Source organism: Limulus polyphemus, unplaced genomic scaffold (assembly GCF_000517525.1).
Source record: "Limulus polyphemus unplaced genomic scaffold, Limulus_polyphemus-2.1.2 Scaffold1019, whole genome shotgun sequence".
Taxonomy (NCBI): domain Eukaryota; kingdom Metazoa; phylum Arthropoda; class Merostomata; order Xiphosura; family Limulidae; genus Limulus; species Limulus polyphemus.
The window spans coordinates 12,308-29,837 of NW_013666629.1; the positions used below are offsets into that span (position 1 = coordinate 12,308).

The 17,530-nt window shown below is 34.2% G+C and overlaps 1 protein-coding gene across 1 annotated transcript in view; it reads left to right on the forward strand.

The window, feature by feature from the left end:
• The window catches only part of LOC106461724, a 37,893-nt gene that overhangs the window by 8,101 nt on the left and 12,262 nt on the right, over positions 1–17,530 (forward strand). Inside the window, exons 2-9 of the mRNA XM_022388752.1 lie at positions 549–631; positions 1,575–1,758; positions 2,304–2,372; positions 2,621–2,719; positions 5,839–5,984; positions 6,208–6,604; positions 13,989–14,101; positions 14,632–14,886. Of these exons, the coding sequence (XP_022244460.1) occupies positions 549–631; positions 1,575–1,758; positions 2,304–2,372; positions 2,621–2,719; positions 5,839–5,984; positions 6,208–6,604; positions 13,989–14,101; positions 14,632–14,886 (1,346 nt within the window). The remainder of the gene's footprint in view (positions 1–548; positions 632–1,574; positions 1,759–2,303; positions 2,373–2,620; positions 2,720–5,838; positions 5,985–6,207; positions 6,605–13,988; positions 14,102–14,631; positions 14,887–17,530) is intronic.

Genomic DNA, 17,530 nt, shown 5'->3' on the forward strand with positions numbered 1-17,530 from the left:
TAGCATAATTTACAGCACTCTTAGTGACATCCACCTACCACATTCAACCAAACTCTTAGAAACATCCACCTACCACACCCCCTGAAACAACATAATCTGTAGCACTCTTAGTAACATACAACTACCACATCTCCCAAAATAATATAATTTACAGCATTCTTAGTAACATCCAAATTTAATCCGAACTAAGTCCAAAACTGAATATCCTCAAATTTCAGGACCATGTAAGAGTATTGGAGTGATCATCTTAATAATTAAACATCTCAAATGCTATTTTATGTGGTACCTCATTCAATTCTATTTCATTTTTCTAACTAGATTACAACTTATTTGATGGGATTAATTGCAATATTTGTGTTTAAATAGTTTATGTTACTCGTTTTATAACGGATCGCGTAACAAAAGTCTTGAAGCAACAAGCAATGTGGTGCATGAATAAGTTAAAATATGTATGTGTTTTTAAACCAGATGGCTGTACTCTGTCAATACAATGTCACCTATACGTAACATTTTACAATAATACAACACTTCTTTATTTATTATTATAGCTATGTATTTTCTGGAGTCAGTATACTGTCCAACTGAGGGTTTACCGACATGGAAAGTACCAACAAAAAAAACGCCCTTAAAGGTTAGAACATGTTATGTTGTTTACGTTTTATTATTATTCCAAATTTTAATTAGTTGCTTAACGTATCTACTGATAGTTATATAATTATGCGTTAAATGTATTTCTGCTCGTTTGGGAAAAATAAAAATTCCTTGTTCATCCGGGAAGAAACTGGTTATGGAATTTAAAAAAAATATCTTGTTACTTGGATAAAAAACATATAATGTTTGCAAAATAAGACTTTCCAGATTACTTGGGTACTTAGTTGTTTGGGAAATTCGTGCAAGCTGCACAAGGGACATCTGAGCTAGATATCCCTAATTTTGAACTGGTAGACTTGATGGAAGGCATCTAGTCAATAGAACACATGGCCAAAACTTGGGCTGATTTAATCGAATTGTGAGATTTGAGTGTCCCTCTTATAACACACCCACGGACCCAAAGTGCGGAGTACATTTTACTGAAACAGGACATAAACCTTGAACACTTGATGTTTATTTTTAAGATACAGCTGCTTGTTATGCAATATATTTCTTCTCCGTTATTCGGGAATTAGATAGTTAGTTTTCTTAAATAAAACCATTTTTGGTTGATTCAGTAAAACATACTTGAACTGGTGTTATAGAATAGAATCGATCATAACGACTTGGGTAATTACAAATGGGGTAATTAAAAACTATTACTACTACGTGTGGATAAGATATAGCTGGTGCTTACTACATAAAACTGTCTCTGGTTTCTTGGTAAGGTATAGCTGGTGGTTATTCAATAAAATTATTCCTAGACGTTTGGGTAAGATACAGTCTGTGTTTATTGAATAAAACTGTCTCTGGTTCTTTGGTAAGGTATATTTGGTGTGTGTTTTTTTTAAATGAAACGTCCCTTAGTTTCTTGATATACTGGTTGAACATTTTATTAAGAGTCCTCACTAATATCAATATAAGTTGATATTCTTTCTTTACAGGATATATGCAACTTTATAGTTAGTGTAGGTACGCCTATGATAGCCGGTCCGAACACGTCCTCTGTTACAAATGACAACAACAATTATGAGATCGCCATCTATCTATCCCTCCTGGATGACGTAACAAATCCCAGAAGCAACGCTACGAAACTTGGAACAATACCTATTGAATCTAGTCAGTTTGGTAATAATACTTCAAGTCTTCTATTAGACGTATTAACAAAGAAAAAACCTAGTTTGAGCATTTAAAGCTGTCTATATTTTATTAGAACACTAGTGCTGAACAATCAAAACTTATGTGTTTACTTCTTCATGTGTTTACTTCTTCATTATAGGTCTCAATGCTAACCAAATGATATCATTAATTAGAATAAGTTAATTTTGTCACGGATAAAATGGGCTGCTCTCATTACTTATTTCTGAACTCTTTAATTGTTGAAAGTTTTTCGATCGTAAAATTATTTTGCAATGTTAACAAATTTTCACTTTACACATTTACTGATTTATTTCAACGTTTATAGTTGTTTTTTTTATATACATCTGCCTGGATAATTTTATCGTAACTTTAAATACTTAAATTTACAAATCTATATGGATATTTGTTGTTGCTTTTATAAATGTACTCCAGAACTGATAGTTAATCGCATACATATAAACACTTAAGTTTATTTTTCCTAGTTTATCCATCAGTTTAAGAATAAATTCGTGAATTAAAATTATTTTTTACAGAATCAAAATACTCTGTTCAAGTTACACTTGACAACATCTCAGTTCCTCCAGTTGAATTCTGTGGAGATGGTGAGTTACTATTCCTTTATTTTATATATATATATCAAACAATTGATTTAGCATTTTAAAAAGGTATTATGTAATCTTATTTTTTACTAAGCGTACTTACTTTTTTTAGTCTCATCCTACAGTCATATACGGAAGTCTGTACTTAGAAGATATATCACATTTTTGTTTTCAAAAGTAATAGAAATATGATGCCAAAATTCAAATTAATTACAGCTGTTGTTTCAATTACTGATTTTATTTCTGTAAAGTATTCTTGGTGGCTGATCTCCAGGAAACCAAGGAAAGTAAAACAGAAAGCACCAGTTGTATGAGCTCCAAGATTCAGGTTGCGTGTCTGAACGAAGAGGGTAAGTTTTCCGTTTTTGATTTTAATAGTCCGTCCTAGGAGGTTCATTTTTTACAGAGGGGGGGGGGGCTATGTTCAGTCGTAACCCATTAATGACGATCTAAGAAATAAATATCAAATAAGCTATTACAGTCAGTTTTTAAACAATTAAAAAATACATATTTGTAGATAGGGAGAGAGAGAGATTGGAAGCGAGAAGGATAGTATTCTAGAGTTTATGCTAGAATCAGATAGCCAAACAGGCCTTTTACCGAGGAAACGAAAGTTCAGATGAGACAACTTTACTAACCAAATAGAAGTTTTAGCATGGTTATCAAGTAGTTTGGCACGATGAAGGGGAAGCACAAGACGACTATAATTAATATAATTATTACCATTGTATTACAGGGATGTTTCAAATGAAACCGATCTAGCGATAAAATCAACAGTTGATTAGTAGTAGTTTTCAAGTTCAAGATATGCTTTTTCGCATTCTGATTTATTAGTCAAAGTATTTCTTTGTCTTAAGACGAGAGCCGTTTGTTGACAGAATTATTAAAACTCTTGTTTATGAAGACAGCCATTTTATTGATCAACTCATCCAAACAAAAACAACAACAAGAAATCAGGACATTCCAGTGTTATAATGGTAGTAAATTAACATGCAAATAAAGGTATTGGATACAGTAGTGTATCATTGAGTTGATGTTTAGTATGACGAATCATCTTGTTGTGTTATGGCAGTAAGGAAAGTGTTGAAGGAGACAAAATCTGTAAAGTGGAGTAGGCAGTCACAAACACGGCAAAAAAGCAGAAAAAAAAAACACGAAAATATTAGTTCATATTTCGACCTTTTACTCAATGTGTTTTATATAGTGAAAGTTTGGACAATGATAGTCTAAAACCCAGTGAACCCCAGCAACACCTAAAACAAAATAACTATCTAATATAAACACATAACATATCCGTCAAGGCATCACACGCTGTTACGTTCCAAACTACTATGACCAGGAAACTTTGTTGGTTTGCTTTACACTGAACAACTGGCAGAACAGCGCTATTGTAGGTATGGTATCGGAGTTTCCTTTCTCTTTAAGATAATAAAGGTAAATTGTTGAGTTTACTAAATTTTAAAGAAATAATTAGATATACGCGTTTAAAGGGCACGTTTTTTTTATCCTTACCTCTTCCGACAGAGGTCAATCATTTGTTTTATTGAACTCTTCTTTTACCAAAATATTCTACCATCTCTTACTTATTAATAGGCCCGGCAAGGCCAGGTGGTTAGGGCCCCGGCATGGCCAGGTGGTTAGGGCGCTTGACTCGCAATCTGCGGGTCGCGGGTTCGAATCCCCGTCATACCAAACATGCTCGTCCTTTCAGCCGTGGCGGCGTTATAATGTGACGGTCAATCCCACTATTCGTTGCTAAAAGAGTAGCCTTCCCTCTAGCCTTACACTGCTAAATTAGGGACGGCTAGCGCAAATAGCCCTCGTGTAGCTTTGCGCGAAATTAAAAACTCACTTACTCGCAGACTTCAGAAGAAATAATATTAATAAATATGGCGATGTCCACATTTTTGTATCAGTGAATAAATTTGAAAGGAAAATCTCTTAACTGCTAATTACCACTACTGCCAAACTTATGAATAAATAAACACAATCACAAAGCATAACACATTACAATTTACCAATTAGAGATGAACAATTTACCTGAAATATTCTTGCAACTTACAGATCAGTCAAGTCGGAAGAGATAATGAATGGCTGCTGTGATATAGTAGAGTAGGCATCATCTATCATTCGTAAAAAATGAGTAATCCACTAAAAGCTACAACAAATTTATCTTCTTTACCATTCTCGCTGTCTTGTCGAGTCCAGTTACAACTATCCCACTATTTTAATATCTATCATATGTTTTCTCTTCTCCCCCTGCCGGCAGAAAATATCATAATTTTAACAAAGCTCGATAGAAAAAAAGATAAAGAAAAACGCAGTGTAGACTTCCACATATAGGAAATATCTAGTACATTGTTTACGACCTTAATGTTAACTATTAGGTATCCGCTGGTGTTTTTGTAAGCCAATAATTTTTAGATCCGGGTGGCTGGTCCAGTCGGCAACCACATAGGACGAGCATGGGGATTCTCTGATTACGAGTCGAGCTCTCTAACCACCAGGCCCTTGTTTGTACAGTACTAACCTTATTTGTTGTCTAATTACATACAGTCAAGAAGTGTGTCACACTTAAATATTTTTGGATGTTTCATGCTGACGATGTTGAAGATATTTTTTAATTCTCTAGTAACATCATATGCCACAAGTAGTGCTTGGTGCTTGTGCTTTGAGAGAGAAAAATAACGTTATCGTTTCTGTGTATATAATGCCATGCTCTCTCAGTCTAGAAAAGAATATATAGAAACGTGATCTGGCGTCTTGTGAACTTGTTTTCTCATTTTTATTCGTGTAAATAAAGTTTCACTTTATCATGTTTAACTCTACGTCCAGTCTCTATTCTGCAACTTAGTTCAGTCAAATGTTCAGCTTTAACTCTGTAAATCTTAAACCTCTAGTTATTTGTGGTGCTACTCTTACCTATAGGTAATCAGTAAACGTGAAAAAATCACATACCTATACATTTATATAATGGAAGTGAGTATCATAACCTAACATAAAATGTTGGACATTTGGCTAATTAGCAGAATCACGGATCTGAATCTTTTCCAATCTTTTGTTTTTTTAGAAAAATGTTAAATTCACAGAAACATGCACTACCTTTGATATTTCTCAATAGACACTTTAATAAACAAAGACCATTGTGAATACAAAGAAATACGAAAACAGAAAAGTGTCATATAATAAAAAGGGAAATTCAAGGTTTGGAGATACAAATCAGTGTTAGTTTTGATTTAATTCATCAATAAATCTTACTAAATCTCTTACTAAAGTGAGTTGTCTAATTTAACAGTAAATGTTAATACTTAAGATAATTTATTTGTATATTAGTTGTTGTCAGGATCAGTAACAGACGAACATATAAGTTAGTCATCTGTTGTTTTTTTTAAGTTATTAAAGCTGTGAATTTTTCAGATATTAAGTAAGCGTGTAATGAATAAAAAAATAGTATCTTTACTTATTTTAGATGTTGATCTCATGTTAATGGTCCAGTCAGCCAATGGATCAGCCATAGAATTCACAGACTACGACAATTTTTGGTCCAATGCTTACAGCTTTCCACTTTACGAACTGGATAAACCGATCACGAACCAAATTCCTGGTGGGCTCAAGGTAAGAACATCTCGTAGAACAAAGTCAGAATTGTATTAGTAATTCTGTACATTAGACAGAATGGTTAAACATTCTATATGATCTAAGTACTCAACGGTAAATAACTGAAGCAATTGTAAATGTTTCTTTGGTCATTTTGTGAATATAATAACAATAAGGCGACTCAGCTAACGTAACATGAAAACAATCCGTGAATTCAAATAAGTATATATTCATTTTTTAGATTATGGTGAAAAACAATGGAAGATCTTTATTTCGTCAAAGAACTTGCATGAAGACATTGCAGGTTTGGGCCTTTCTTCGTGCCTATAACAACGATAAAATGCTAACACTAGGTGTTGAACAAGATGACATTAAATCACTACAATACAGCATTGGAGATATCATTCTTCACAAGGGTAATCGTCTAGTAAACACCTTTGGGGATATTTTGACTGATGCCATCCCACCGGGAGAGACAGTGGAACTAGACATGACTCAACTTGTCCTGTTCAGTGACCAAAAACCCCATCCCTCCTATCAGTCTTATCTCATCATCGCCCTGGACCCTCTAAATTCTTTGATGGAAGCTAATAGAAAAAATAATTATTTTGTCCTACCAATGATAGTGAAGTGTTGTAGTGAGTATTTGTTTCAGTATTTGTTTCTTTATCAGTCAATGCATAGGTCGTTCAGTGTCGCTCGCTATTCAAGATAACAACACAAACCGAACACACGATTTTTGTATCATACATTCTAGTAACATTAATTTTTATCCATGATGAAATAGTTAGTATAAAGGTTAACAAAATAAAACCAAGTAAATTAAAAGAGACCCAGAATCTCAAGCACTTTCGAATAGTTGACTATTTTTGCCGAAGCAAAACAAAAAAGGGGATATACTGAAAACGGGACGTTCAGCTGGATCCAGACCAGATTGAAGCAATAAACGGCAAGAGTATAATGGTGATCAAGCTGTTACCACAATGTTAATCAAAATAGTATTTTAAATTACTTCTGTGCAGCGCGGCAAAAAGTTTTAGAAAGACCTCAAAGGAGAGGAGAAAGGAGGGCTGGAACTAAAGTCGGCAAAAAGTGTAGAGGTTGGAGGAGGGGGCTTAGATAATTTAAGATAGTCAATATGCCTTTGAAATACAGCTACAATATATGAACCATCATATTTGAGAATTTTTAAGCTATTGAATTTCAAATTTAATAATTCTAAACCAGAAATAATTGTTCATTTTTTTAAGAGTAAATAAAAAATAGTCATAAGAAGAAATATCTAAATATACTAGATTTGCATCGTAAATCTACGCAGAATTATAATAGAAAAAGCGAGATAAATTGTTTAAAAATTGTTATCACTGACTCTAAGATATATATATTTTTTTTACTGTGAAGTATCAAAGTAACAATATATTTAGATATGTGCGTATCTTTATCTAAGTGGGTCCGATTTTTTAACTTAAAATCAATAGCTACAAAATGTCTTCCCACTGTAAACTACGCCCCCAGTGGCAAAGCGGTAAGTCTGAAGGCTAATAATGCTAAAAACCGGGTTTTAATACCCATGGTGGGCACAGCACAGATAGCCCATTGTGTAACCCTGCACTTAACTACAAACAAACAAATAAAACTGTGAACTACTCAAATGTATAATAATAATAAATAAAGCAACCAAACGACGAAACCAACCACCAGTGGTTAATACATATATTTTTACTGAATTTCACCTAGAAAAGTTAACAACTTTCTAACGATATTCTTACAAACTACTGATCTGTGTCGAATATGAAATGGCAAAACGATATCTAATTTCTGACGTTCACGTCCGAGTCCTATTTCTTATTAATTTAATGCATGATTTAAACGGAAAAAAAAGTTTAATTGATCTCAGCAGTTAATCTTACACCAAAATGTTCTCTCAGTGTTAAGTATTGAGATCCCCAAGCCTAATAAAACATTAGAAAAATTCTTCCATTACCAACACATCTTCATGTAACTTCTAAGCTCAGTTTTACCTTAACGACAGGGGGAACCAACTACAACGCTCCCCAACAAAAGCTAAACCCCACTCCCTATGGTGGTTCAACGACGAGTCTAATGACCTATAACGCTAAAAATCGGGTTTCAATATCAGTGACGGGCACAGCCCAGATAGCCTATTGTGCAGCTTTGCGCTTAACAACAAACAAGCAACCAGTAACTAAAACACTTTTTTGATATTATTTTTAAATGACTTTCATTTAGAAAGTTAACAACTTGTAAATAAGCTTTTATAAACTAGTTAACTCAACCTATGTACAGAGTATCAAAACGATATCCAATGTGTAAGATTCCCGTTCTGGTCCTGTTTCTCATCAACTAACGGTCTGGGTCTAAAAAGGGTTTAATCTATCTTTATAACTAAACATACATACAAAAATTACTGTCAGCATAAGTTTCATAAGCCTAGTATCTCACATCTTTGTTTATTTTTCCAATCTAACGTTTATGAAGAATTCCAACAACAAAGCTTAACAACAGAGGCTACGAGACTTTCTTTCTTTATGATTTTAGTAACAACGTTTAAATGTAAAGGTAAAAACTATATCGCCCAAGCTATATACGAAATATCAAAAAGATTTCTAGAACGTAAAGTTCTAGTCAGGATCATGTTTTCGCTAAATAATTATTTGAGTTTAAGAAAACACATAATTTTTGTCAGTAACTAATCCTACATATAAAATTTCCCCCTCAATGTGAGCTACTCATATTCCTATTCATATTGTCATGGTATTGAATTATTAAAAAAGTTTCTATGCCATCACATCTTCTTGTAACTTTTATCGTAAATAGGACCGAGAAGCCTACCACTAGAGGTTAAAAACAGCTTTTTATTTTTTATATCCTAATATCACTTAGAAGGTTAACACTTTGTAAAATTACTCTTAAAATGTATTTAATTTAAACTCTGTACAAAAATCCATTGACGTTGCAACCCTCGACTTGACCGGTATGTCTTCGTAGGGAACAGCATGAATATTCGTTTCATTCTCCAGCTGTTTGACGTATGCGACAGTTGAACGACAGGTACGACTGGACGCTTTATCTTGGTGAACCCACACTCTGTTAACTTCGTTTCCAAAAGGAAATCTTTTTTGATTATGTTGCGTACTATTTCCAGGGGCACGTGGACAGCTTTAGCCACTAATCTTTGTATTCGTCGATTCTCACCAGTTACAAAACGCCAAAATTTGCTTACCATGTTTGGAGCACGATTTGTGGCAGGTCCCTTTCTGGATGGTCCAAGTTTCCCAAGTTCATCCATATTTCCTTGTTTTTCAATGCTATTAAGTACAAGGTAAATTACCGTCTTGAAAATTCTAAATCCGCGATCTGAACACAGTCTTATGATTTGAGTATATGAATATATTTAGCCCCCTGGCGGTTCAACGGCAAGTTTAATGATTTATAACGCTAAAAAGTGGGTTTTGATACACGCGGTGAGCAGACCACAGAATACGCATTGTGCATAACAACAAAAACAAAAGTTAATTACATATACTGGTGGAAGTCTAGTTAGAAAAATATTTTTTCGCAGTTAAAAGTGTATTTTAGTTACTTTTACTTGAAGAGATCAGAATGTTTTGACAGTATATGCTTTGTCAGTTCATAATATTGGAAGAAATATTATTCACCCAGGATTATAAACATAAACAACAGAGTTAATGGAAGTATTTGTTGGATGACTGACTCATTGCTCTCCTACACCTGTTCCATTCCTTTTCATGTTTATATTAGTTTATTAAATATTTGCTTTTATGGTTAACCATCACTGAAAGTACACAAAACCAGAAGTTTGTGATGTAGTTTCAATGTTTTCATGAAAACTTTACATAGAAAAAATATGGCTGCCGTTCTTTGTTCATTTAAACATATTAATTTTCACTGTGCACTAACGGCGTTTGTGTCCATGTTTGTATAAGAACCTTTAATTTTCACACTCTTATTCTATTTATGTTCTGTAATTGATGACTGCTATGTTTTATGTGTATTTTTTGGGGCGCGTTTAACTGGCGAGAAAGAAGATGTGGACGCGAATGTTCCACATTAGATGCTGTTTTTATATTCTGTACAGAGTTAAGTAGTTTATAAGAGTAAATTTACAAACTGTTAACTCTCTAAGTAATAATGAGGTCTTAAAAAACAAACGAAGTCTTTTCCTCTGTAATTTACATTTCTAAAGTACAGCCTCCCAGTGGCACAGCGGTATGTCTGCGGACTTACGACGCTATGGTGGGCAGAGCACAGACAGCCCATTGTGTAGCTTTGTGCTTAATTACAAACAAACAATTCTAAAGTACAAGACTAGACTGGGAAATTACAGGAAGTTTGTGATGAAATTACATGAACACGTTTTAATGGTTTAATATGATTGTGAAAATCAGTAGTTTGCATTGAAAGAACATATATTGAGATAAATTAAAAAACCCAAACCATTAATTGATCAGAAACAAACATGTTTTACATTAAATATTGTTTTCAAATTTCGAACAGATGTTTAGATAAGTACTTTTCTAAGAGTAGGTTCCAAAGTTATTAACTATTTTTGGTTAAATTAAATAACAAATAAATAAATGTTTCGTTGTTAGGTTTATCTTGTCGAGGAGAAAACGGAACTAGGATTTTTTCATTGGTTTAAAATCATTGTGGGTATAAGTAGTTTACACTGCGAGGTCATTTTTGTATATAAGATTAAATTGTTGAAATACATTCAGTGCTATTTTAGAATCAAACCCAGCAATTAGTTACAAAAAGAATCCGGACTGACATTTTCTACCTTAGATATTGTTTTGTTATTTTTCACATAGATATTAACCAGTAAGAACACATTTATAGATTTTTAACTTTGTAGATGATATTAAGTTAAATTATTTTTATAAACGATTTAATGATTTGCCAAAAATTGATTTCGGACTGCAGGATAGAGAAGAGTATAGCAAAACGATTTTGAGTATAGATATAAATAACGGCCCGGCATGGACAGGTGGATAAGACGCTCGACTAGCAATCTGAGGGTCGCGGGTTCGAATCCCCGTCCCACCAAACATGCTCGCCCTTTCAGCCGTGGGGGCGTTATAATGTGACGGTCAATCGCACTATTCGTTGGTAAAAGAGTAGCCCAAGAGTTGGCTGTGGGTGGTGATGGCTAGCTGCCTTACACTGTTAAATTAGGGACGGCTAGCGCAGATAGCCCTCGTGTAGCTTTGCGCGAAATTCAAAAACAAACAAGATATCAATAAGTCATGTGACAACCACAGCTGATATAAAGTAGCAGTGGAACATTATTTAGCGTTTATAGGTAGTGTGATTCCATCACCTTTTTCGACGTAATATATAGGCGGACTCAGATCATAAAGTTAACATAATATTAACGGACAGCAAGGAACTTTTGGTTCATCTAGGCTCTTCTGTCCACTAAATTAAATTAAACTAAACTCTTAAAAAAACACCTCAAGGTCAGTACATGTCATTCAACTATTTATCAAGTTTTTCCTTTATCTCCATTAAATTAACTGCATCCATCACATTCAATGGCAACCTCTTCCAAAGGCCAACTACCCTGTTAGAAAAACAAAGCTGTCTCAGCTGAAGATGACTCCTACCCTGCCAATATTTATACTTGTGTTTCCTTCTCCCATCATTCTCATCATTAAATATTAAAATAAAGATGATGCATCAACACTACCAATTCCCTTAACAATCTTAAACACTTTAATCAGATCCCCTCTAACTCTTGTTTTTCAGGAGAAAACAAGTTCAGAGATCTTAAACTATCTTCACATGATAACCTTTCAGTCCCAAATATCATCCTAATAACCATCCTCTGAACCCTTTCCAACAATTCAATGTCCTTTCTGAGTTAAGGTGTCCAAAAATGAATAGAATACTTCAAATGTGGCCTAACCAGTGACCTATACAATGACATTATAATATCATTAGACTTGTATTCAATATTTCTGTAGATACAACCTAAAATCCTATTTGTCCTGCCACCAGCAACAGCACATTGCTGGGATGGCTTAAGAGACTAATCGACCAGAACATCAAGATATTTTTCTTCCATTACTTTTAAAGGAAGTTAGCAGTGAAGTGGTACAATTTGTATGTGTTCATATCGGGGTTCTAGAATTTCCAAGATGGGTATATCTCTTGTACTTAGTAGCATATAAATCAAAGGAATATGAATCAGCTTGGGCCACCAAGACCATCCAAAACTAGATCTGCAATAAGTCGTACTCCAGGTGTGGTAAACAAAGTGTGGCGTCTTGTGAAAAATGAGAATACAAGAACAATAATGCCTCAGATAACAGTACAGAACATATTCAAGAAGCATCTCCCTCTGGAAAAGTGGCACAAGCCACGTGTAGTTCCAGACATAACTGTTCAACTGTTGCAAACTTAAAATAGCTGGAGTATTAAACGGATATTAGCTTTAATATAAAGTACTCAACTTCTGTAGAAAGTCCCACTTACATATATACGCATTCTGTTACTTGGATACTCCACAGTAACATAAAATGTATTTTTCATGTCTGTAAGGTTGTTAACTTCAAGTCGGTTTCTTTTAAAACTGTCTTATTGTTTATGAATATCCTTTTTTTGTTACCGTCAATGATAGGAACTTACAAAGTGGTTGTGATTTTTTAAACTTGTAATACTGGTACTTTACAGTGGCGCATTATTTACAACAATTTAAACAATGTAGTACTCAATCCATATACTAAGCTAACAATGCAAAACAACCTTTATAATAAAAGTATAATAATAAAAGAAAAAAACGCATACTATACTTAAAATATAATAATGATAAATAATAGAAACATACATGCCTTAAATATTCTAACCAATACTGTTAATTAAAGTAACACTAAACCCTAGTTGTTAGCTTCAAGTACTGTCGTAAGTGACAGTAAGTCACCAGCATGGACAACTGGATTCAGGTATAGTCGAACGTCCGGTTTTAAGTACATCCCATATATTTTAAATATAAATATCCTAACCATTACTGTGTGAGAAACTGACTACATGAAATATTAACATATATATATTTCTAACATTAATAAGATACACTTTTTTATTTCAATAATGGATCTTGGTATGTTCTGTCTACTTCAGGAACATTAAAATCATAAATACAATCTAATATTAAGATTTTAAGTTAATAATTTGCTCTGCTCGGAAGTTTACATTGATTAATAAAATAAGAACAGCAACATCTGATGACATGAGCAGTTTTTCTAGTGTCCAGGATATCCAGACATTTCTTGAGATTTTTTGTTTTGTTTACTGTAACGCTAAGTTTCACTTCCATATTGATCACAGAAACAATATCCTGGAAACGAAAATAATATCAAGAGGATAATAGGATAATCTACGTTTGGAATTATACTATTTTTTAAAATAGATTAAGTTTTTAGATTTAATCTGTGTTTATGCAGTGAACTACATAGATATAGTTTCGGTATTATTCGATTAAAAGCTGTAATAAAGTTTGAAGTCCGATGTAAAAAAAACACATAAAAAAAAGCAATTATATCACTAAGTCTGTACAACGTTGTTTCAAACACAGACTTCTGACCTCTGTATGAAAATAATATGAGGGAATACCACTTGATATGTCTTACCAAATAAGTTGTGTATGGTTCCTGACTCAACAAATCAAAGAACACTCTTAGTACAACTGTGTGTTTGCAATTTATTTCTGGATAACATATAAATAAAATAATGCAAGGATAATAACAATAAATCCCCTTCTTTCATAGACCAATACAACCCTTACTGTGATAACAGCAAAGATAACAACAATAAATGCCCTTCTTTCATAGACCAACACAACCCCTACTATGATAACAATAATAAATGCCCTTCTTTCATAGACCAATACAACCCCTACTGTGATAACAATAATAAATGCCCTTCTTTCATAGACCAATACAGCCCCTACTGTGATAACAATAAATGCCCTTTTTTTCATAGACCAATACGACCCATACTGTGAAGTGAAATGGGATTTCTGGAAAGGTGGAAACACGGCTTGGATTACCTACAAACCTAGCTATACGACAGATGTAACAATATACGAGTACTTGGTGAGTTACTTTTATTTTTCTTGTCGTCTAAGTAATACAAATACACCAATTTCTCTATTATTCGATGATTGCCATGTTGTTGAACGGTAATATTTGTTTACTTGAAAATTAACTACAAATGTATTTATATTTAGCTATATAAAGTGAGTGTCACAACGAAACAAAACTTAATCCAACGGGTAATGTAGCACACTTGGCAATTCGTTTCGTCACCAATACCACCTTTGAGTTGTCCTGGTAAAAGGCATTGTCACGAAAGGACGTAAAATGAAAACTTTCAGTTAGACCTATTTACCTTGTAAAATATCTTTTGAAAACAAAATGTATTATTAACTTATTTTTTGACATGCAACTTTTGATATGAACAAAAACCTATTATTTTTCATTAAAGATCCAGTAACCTTCAATGTATATTTTCCCAGCATGTAAATTTCAAGGTACATTTTCCACAGTGTAGTTAAACAAAAATGTTCAAGGTATGTGTTCCAGCGTGAAGGTAGGTCTAGTGATTTTCAAGTTATGTTTTCTAGCGTGAAGACAAATCAGTTAAGAAGGTCCGAAAATCTGATGTAATGAAAGATATGAACCAGTTGATATGGCTAGAACGAGTGACCGAAGTTCTGGCTGACATAATGGAGCAGCAGGGGCAATGTGAAATTGATATTATGGCTAATGAAGAACCTCTTCTTCTAAGAATCGGAAATTTGGCATTACAGCTGAAACAAGCCTTTATGAGTTCCATGAAAGATGACATGTCAGAGTGGCAACAATCTCAGTTGAAAATGGTACGTAGAATCAATTACACGTAAAAAATATAATGACGTTTTAGAACAAATACAATTAGTAGTTCCTCTCGGTTTACTTAGATTTAGTAAATTGCTAACATGATAAAAATTACTTGAACACTTTTAAAGTAGCAGGATAGAGTAAAAATATGGAATTCAAAAATGTCAAGAATGATTCAAAAATATTTTAAGATTAGAATTAGAACTTCCATGTGAAAGTATAGTGTCATTAACACACTATATCTCATATATCTAGTGCCGATGAGGTCTTTTGCCCAATACGAGTGAATGTTTGGTTTGAATTTCGCGCAAAGCTACACGAGGGCTGTCTGCGCTAGCCGTCCCTAATTTAGCAGTGAAAAACTAGAAGGAAGGCAGCTAGTCATCCCCACCTACCGCCAACTCTTGGGCTACTCTGTTACCAACAAATAATAGGATTGACCGTCACATTATAATGCCCCCACGGCTGAACATGTTTGGTGGGATGGGTATTCGAACCTGCGACCCTCAGATTGCGAGTCAAGCACCTAACCACCTGGCCATGCCGACCCTCCAATACGAGTGCTCTTCAGGCCAGCTGGGATATGACAGATACAGAAGTGGTTTAGATGCTATTTAAATTGATAGATTGCTTCACACCAATTTTTACATCATGAATTAAATTAATTTGGCGAAAAGTGATTTTTCATCTTAAACAAGAGGGTTAAAAACACGTAGTATGCCTTCGTACCACACCGTTCTTCTCCCTACTACCTCCAGATTGCCCCTAACTTTAAAATTTAAAAACCAGTTAATCAAATATACACATTAGTCAAAAAATATGTCTCGATAGCTGCATTACTGTAGTGTGTTGCCATCTATGGATTATTAAAATCAACAGGTAGAATTCATCCAAACTAAGACTTTTAGGTAAATATTCTTTCAACCAGGATTGATATTTGTTTTGCCACTACAGTATATTTATATATATATCAATAGATGCTGAGACTAGTCTAGATTAAATACAATACTCCACTGTAGAGCACACTTACTATCCTAGATAGCTCCAACACTCAATTTAGTCGGTGTCATAGAAAAATAAGTGCAGTCAAATCCAATGAAACAAAGACTTCCACTTAGATTCATAACAATCTGATTCACGCTCCCTGCTTAGAAAGAACACAACTTCTTCACTGCATCTGGTGAAGTTATATACATAGTAAGTGTTTTGAAGATGAGTCTGTTAAGTTGTGTGTAGTTTACTTTGAAAGGCTTCTGCTAATCCAGTAAACAGTGATTAATTCTTGAGAAATGTCGCTGACATTAAAGCCTCAGAAAATCACTTGATAAGTTTGAAAGTAAGGGTCAGAATGCCATTTTGGCTAAGTTTTTGAACTTCTAGCAATAGTCATCAGTCATGCAAATTTTGATGTTCTATGCATTACCTCTATTAACATTATCCTAATTATGTAATAATCGAGTAGTTACCACCCGACATCCTGTGAATACCTCTGAATATTGAACTACTGGATAGCTCCAAAAGAAAGGGTCACAATGCCCTTTCAGTTCCAATAACAATCATGTGATCATCATACAGTTTAGTGGATACAGATCATATCAAAATACTACTTAACAGCTTGGATAACACAGAATGCTACTGCCTTCCAATCAGTGAATGTCCTAGCTGATGTTCTAGCAGTTAATCTCAACCACAGCAATTAGGAAGTCATCAGCATCTTGATCAACTGCTAGAACTATCTTTCACATCTTCTCCAGGTGCTTCCTCATTTTGTATAGCCAAATAAGTACTTTCAAACTCTTCCTCATCACTTGCTGACTTGAAATGGTACAAAACAGCATTCTCATCATCCTCCAAGTTGGAAGTATCGACTTCTCATTCTTAGTCTCGCCAGCGCATATCTGTCTAGCCAGGTATATCTGTAACACATGGCATCAGCATATTGACATGTTTCACGTGACTGTTGCAACCTGCATGTCAACAGACCGATTTTTTAATGTAAAAGATAAGGACCTGTCCAGCCATAGCCGAAATACTTACATGATGCTGGCACATAACAAAACTATACTCACTCTCCATGCTGAAATGTTCATTCCTTAACTGTCTTATCATAACATCACTTCTGCCATGTGAAAGTCTTTCCCAGTTGTTCATGTGAACTAACACAGACCTTAACCACTCCACATATCTTGTGGAAACTATGCTAGAGTTTATCCTATTTAGGTTGGCTTTTCCATTTGGGCAATATGACCATTCAATGTTTAAACTACCACTTACTGTCATTACTTAAAAGTAGACGTGCAATCCCATGTTAATACAAATACATATAACACCTTATTGGACTCCAGTGTTTGCATTATGCAAAGTATGAAGAATGTTTTGTTTCAGAACTCTGGCAACTAATTTTGAAGTGATAGATTATAGAGAAGGTAGCTAGTCAACATCATCCACTACAAACTCCTGGGCTACTCTTTACCAACGAATAGTTGCATTATAACACCACCACAGCTGAAAGGGCTAGCATGTTCAGTGACAGGATTCAAACTTGCAACCAACAGATTGTGAGTTGAGTCTCCTAACCACCAGGCATTCCTGTGCACTGAAATTTTGGAAGTTATTCTTCCTGTGTCTGCAGTCGTAATGACA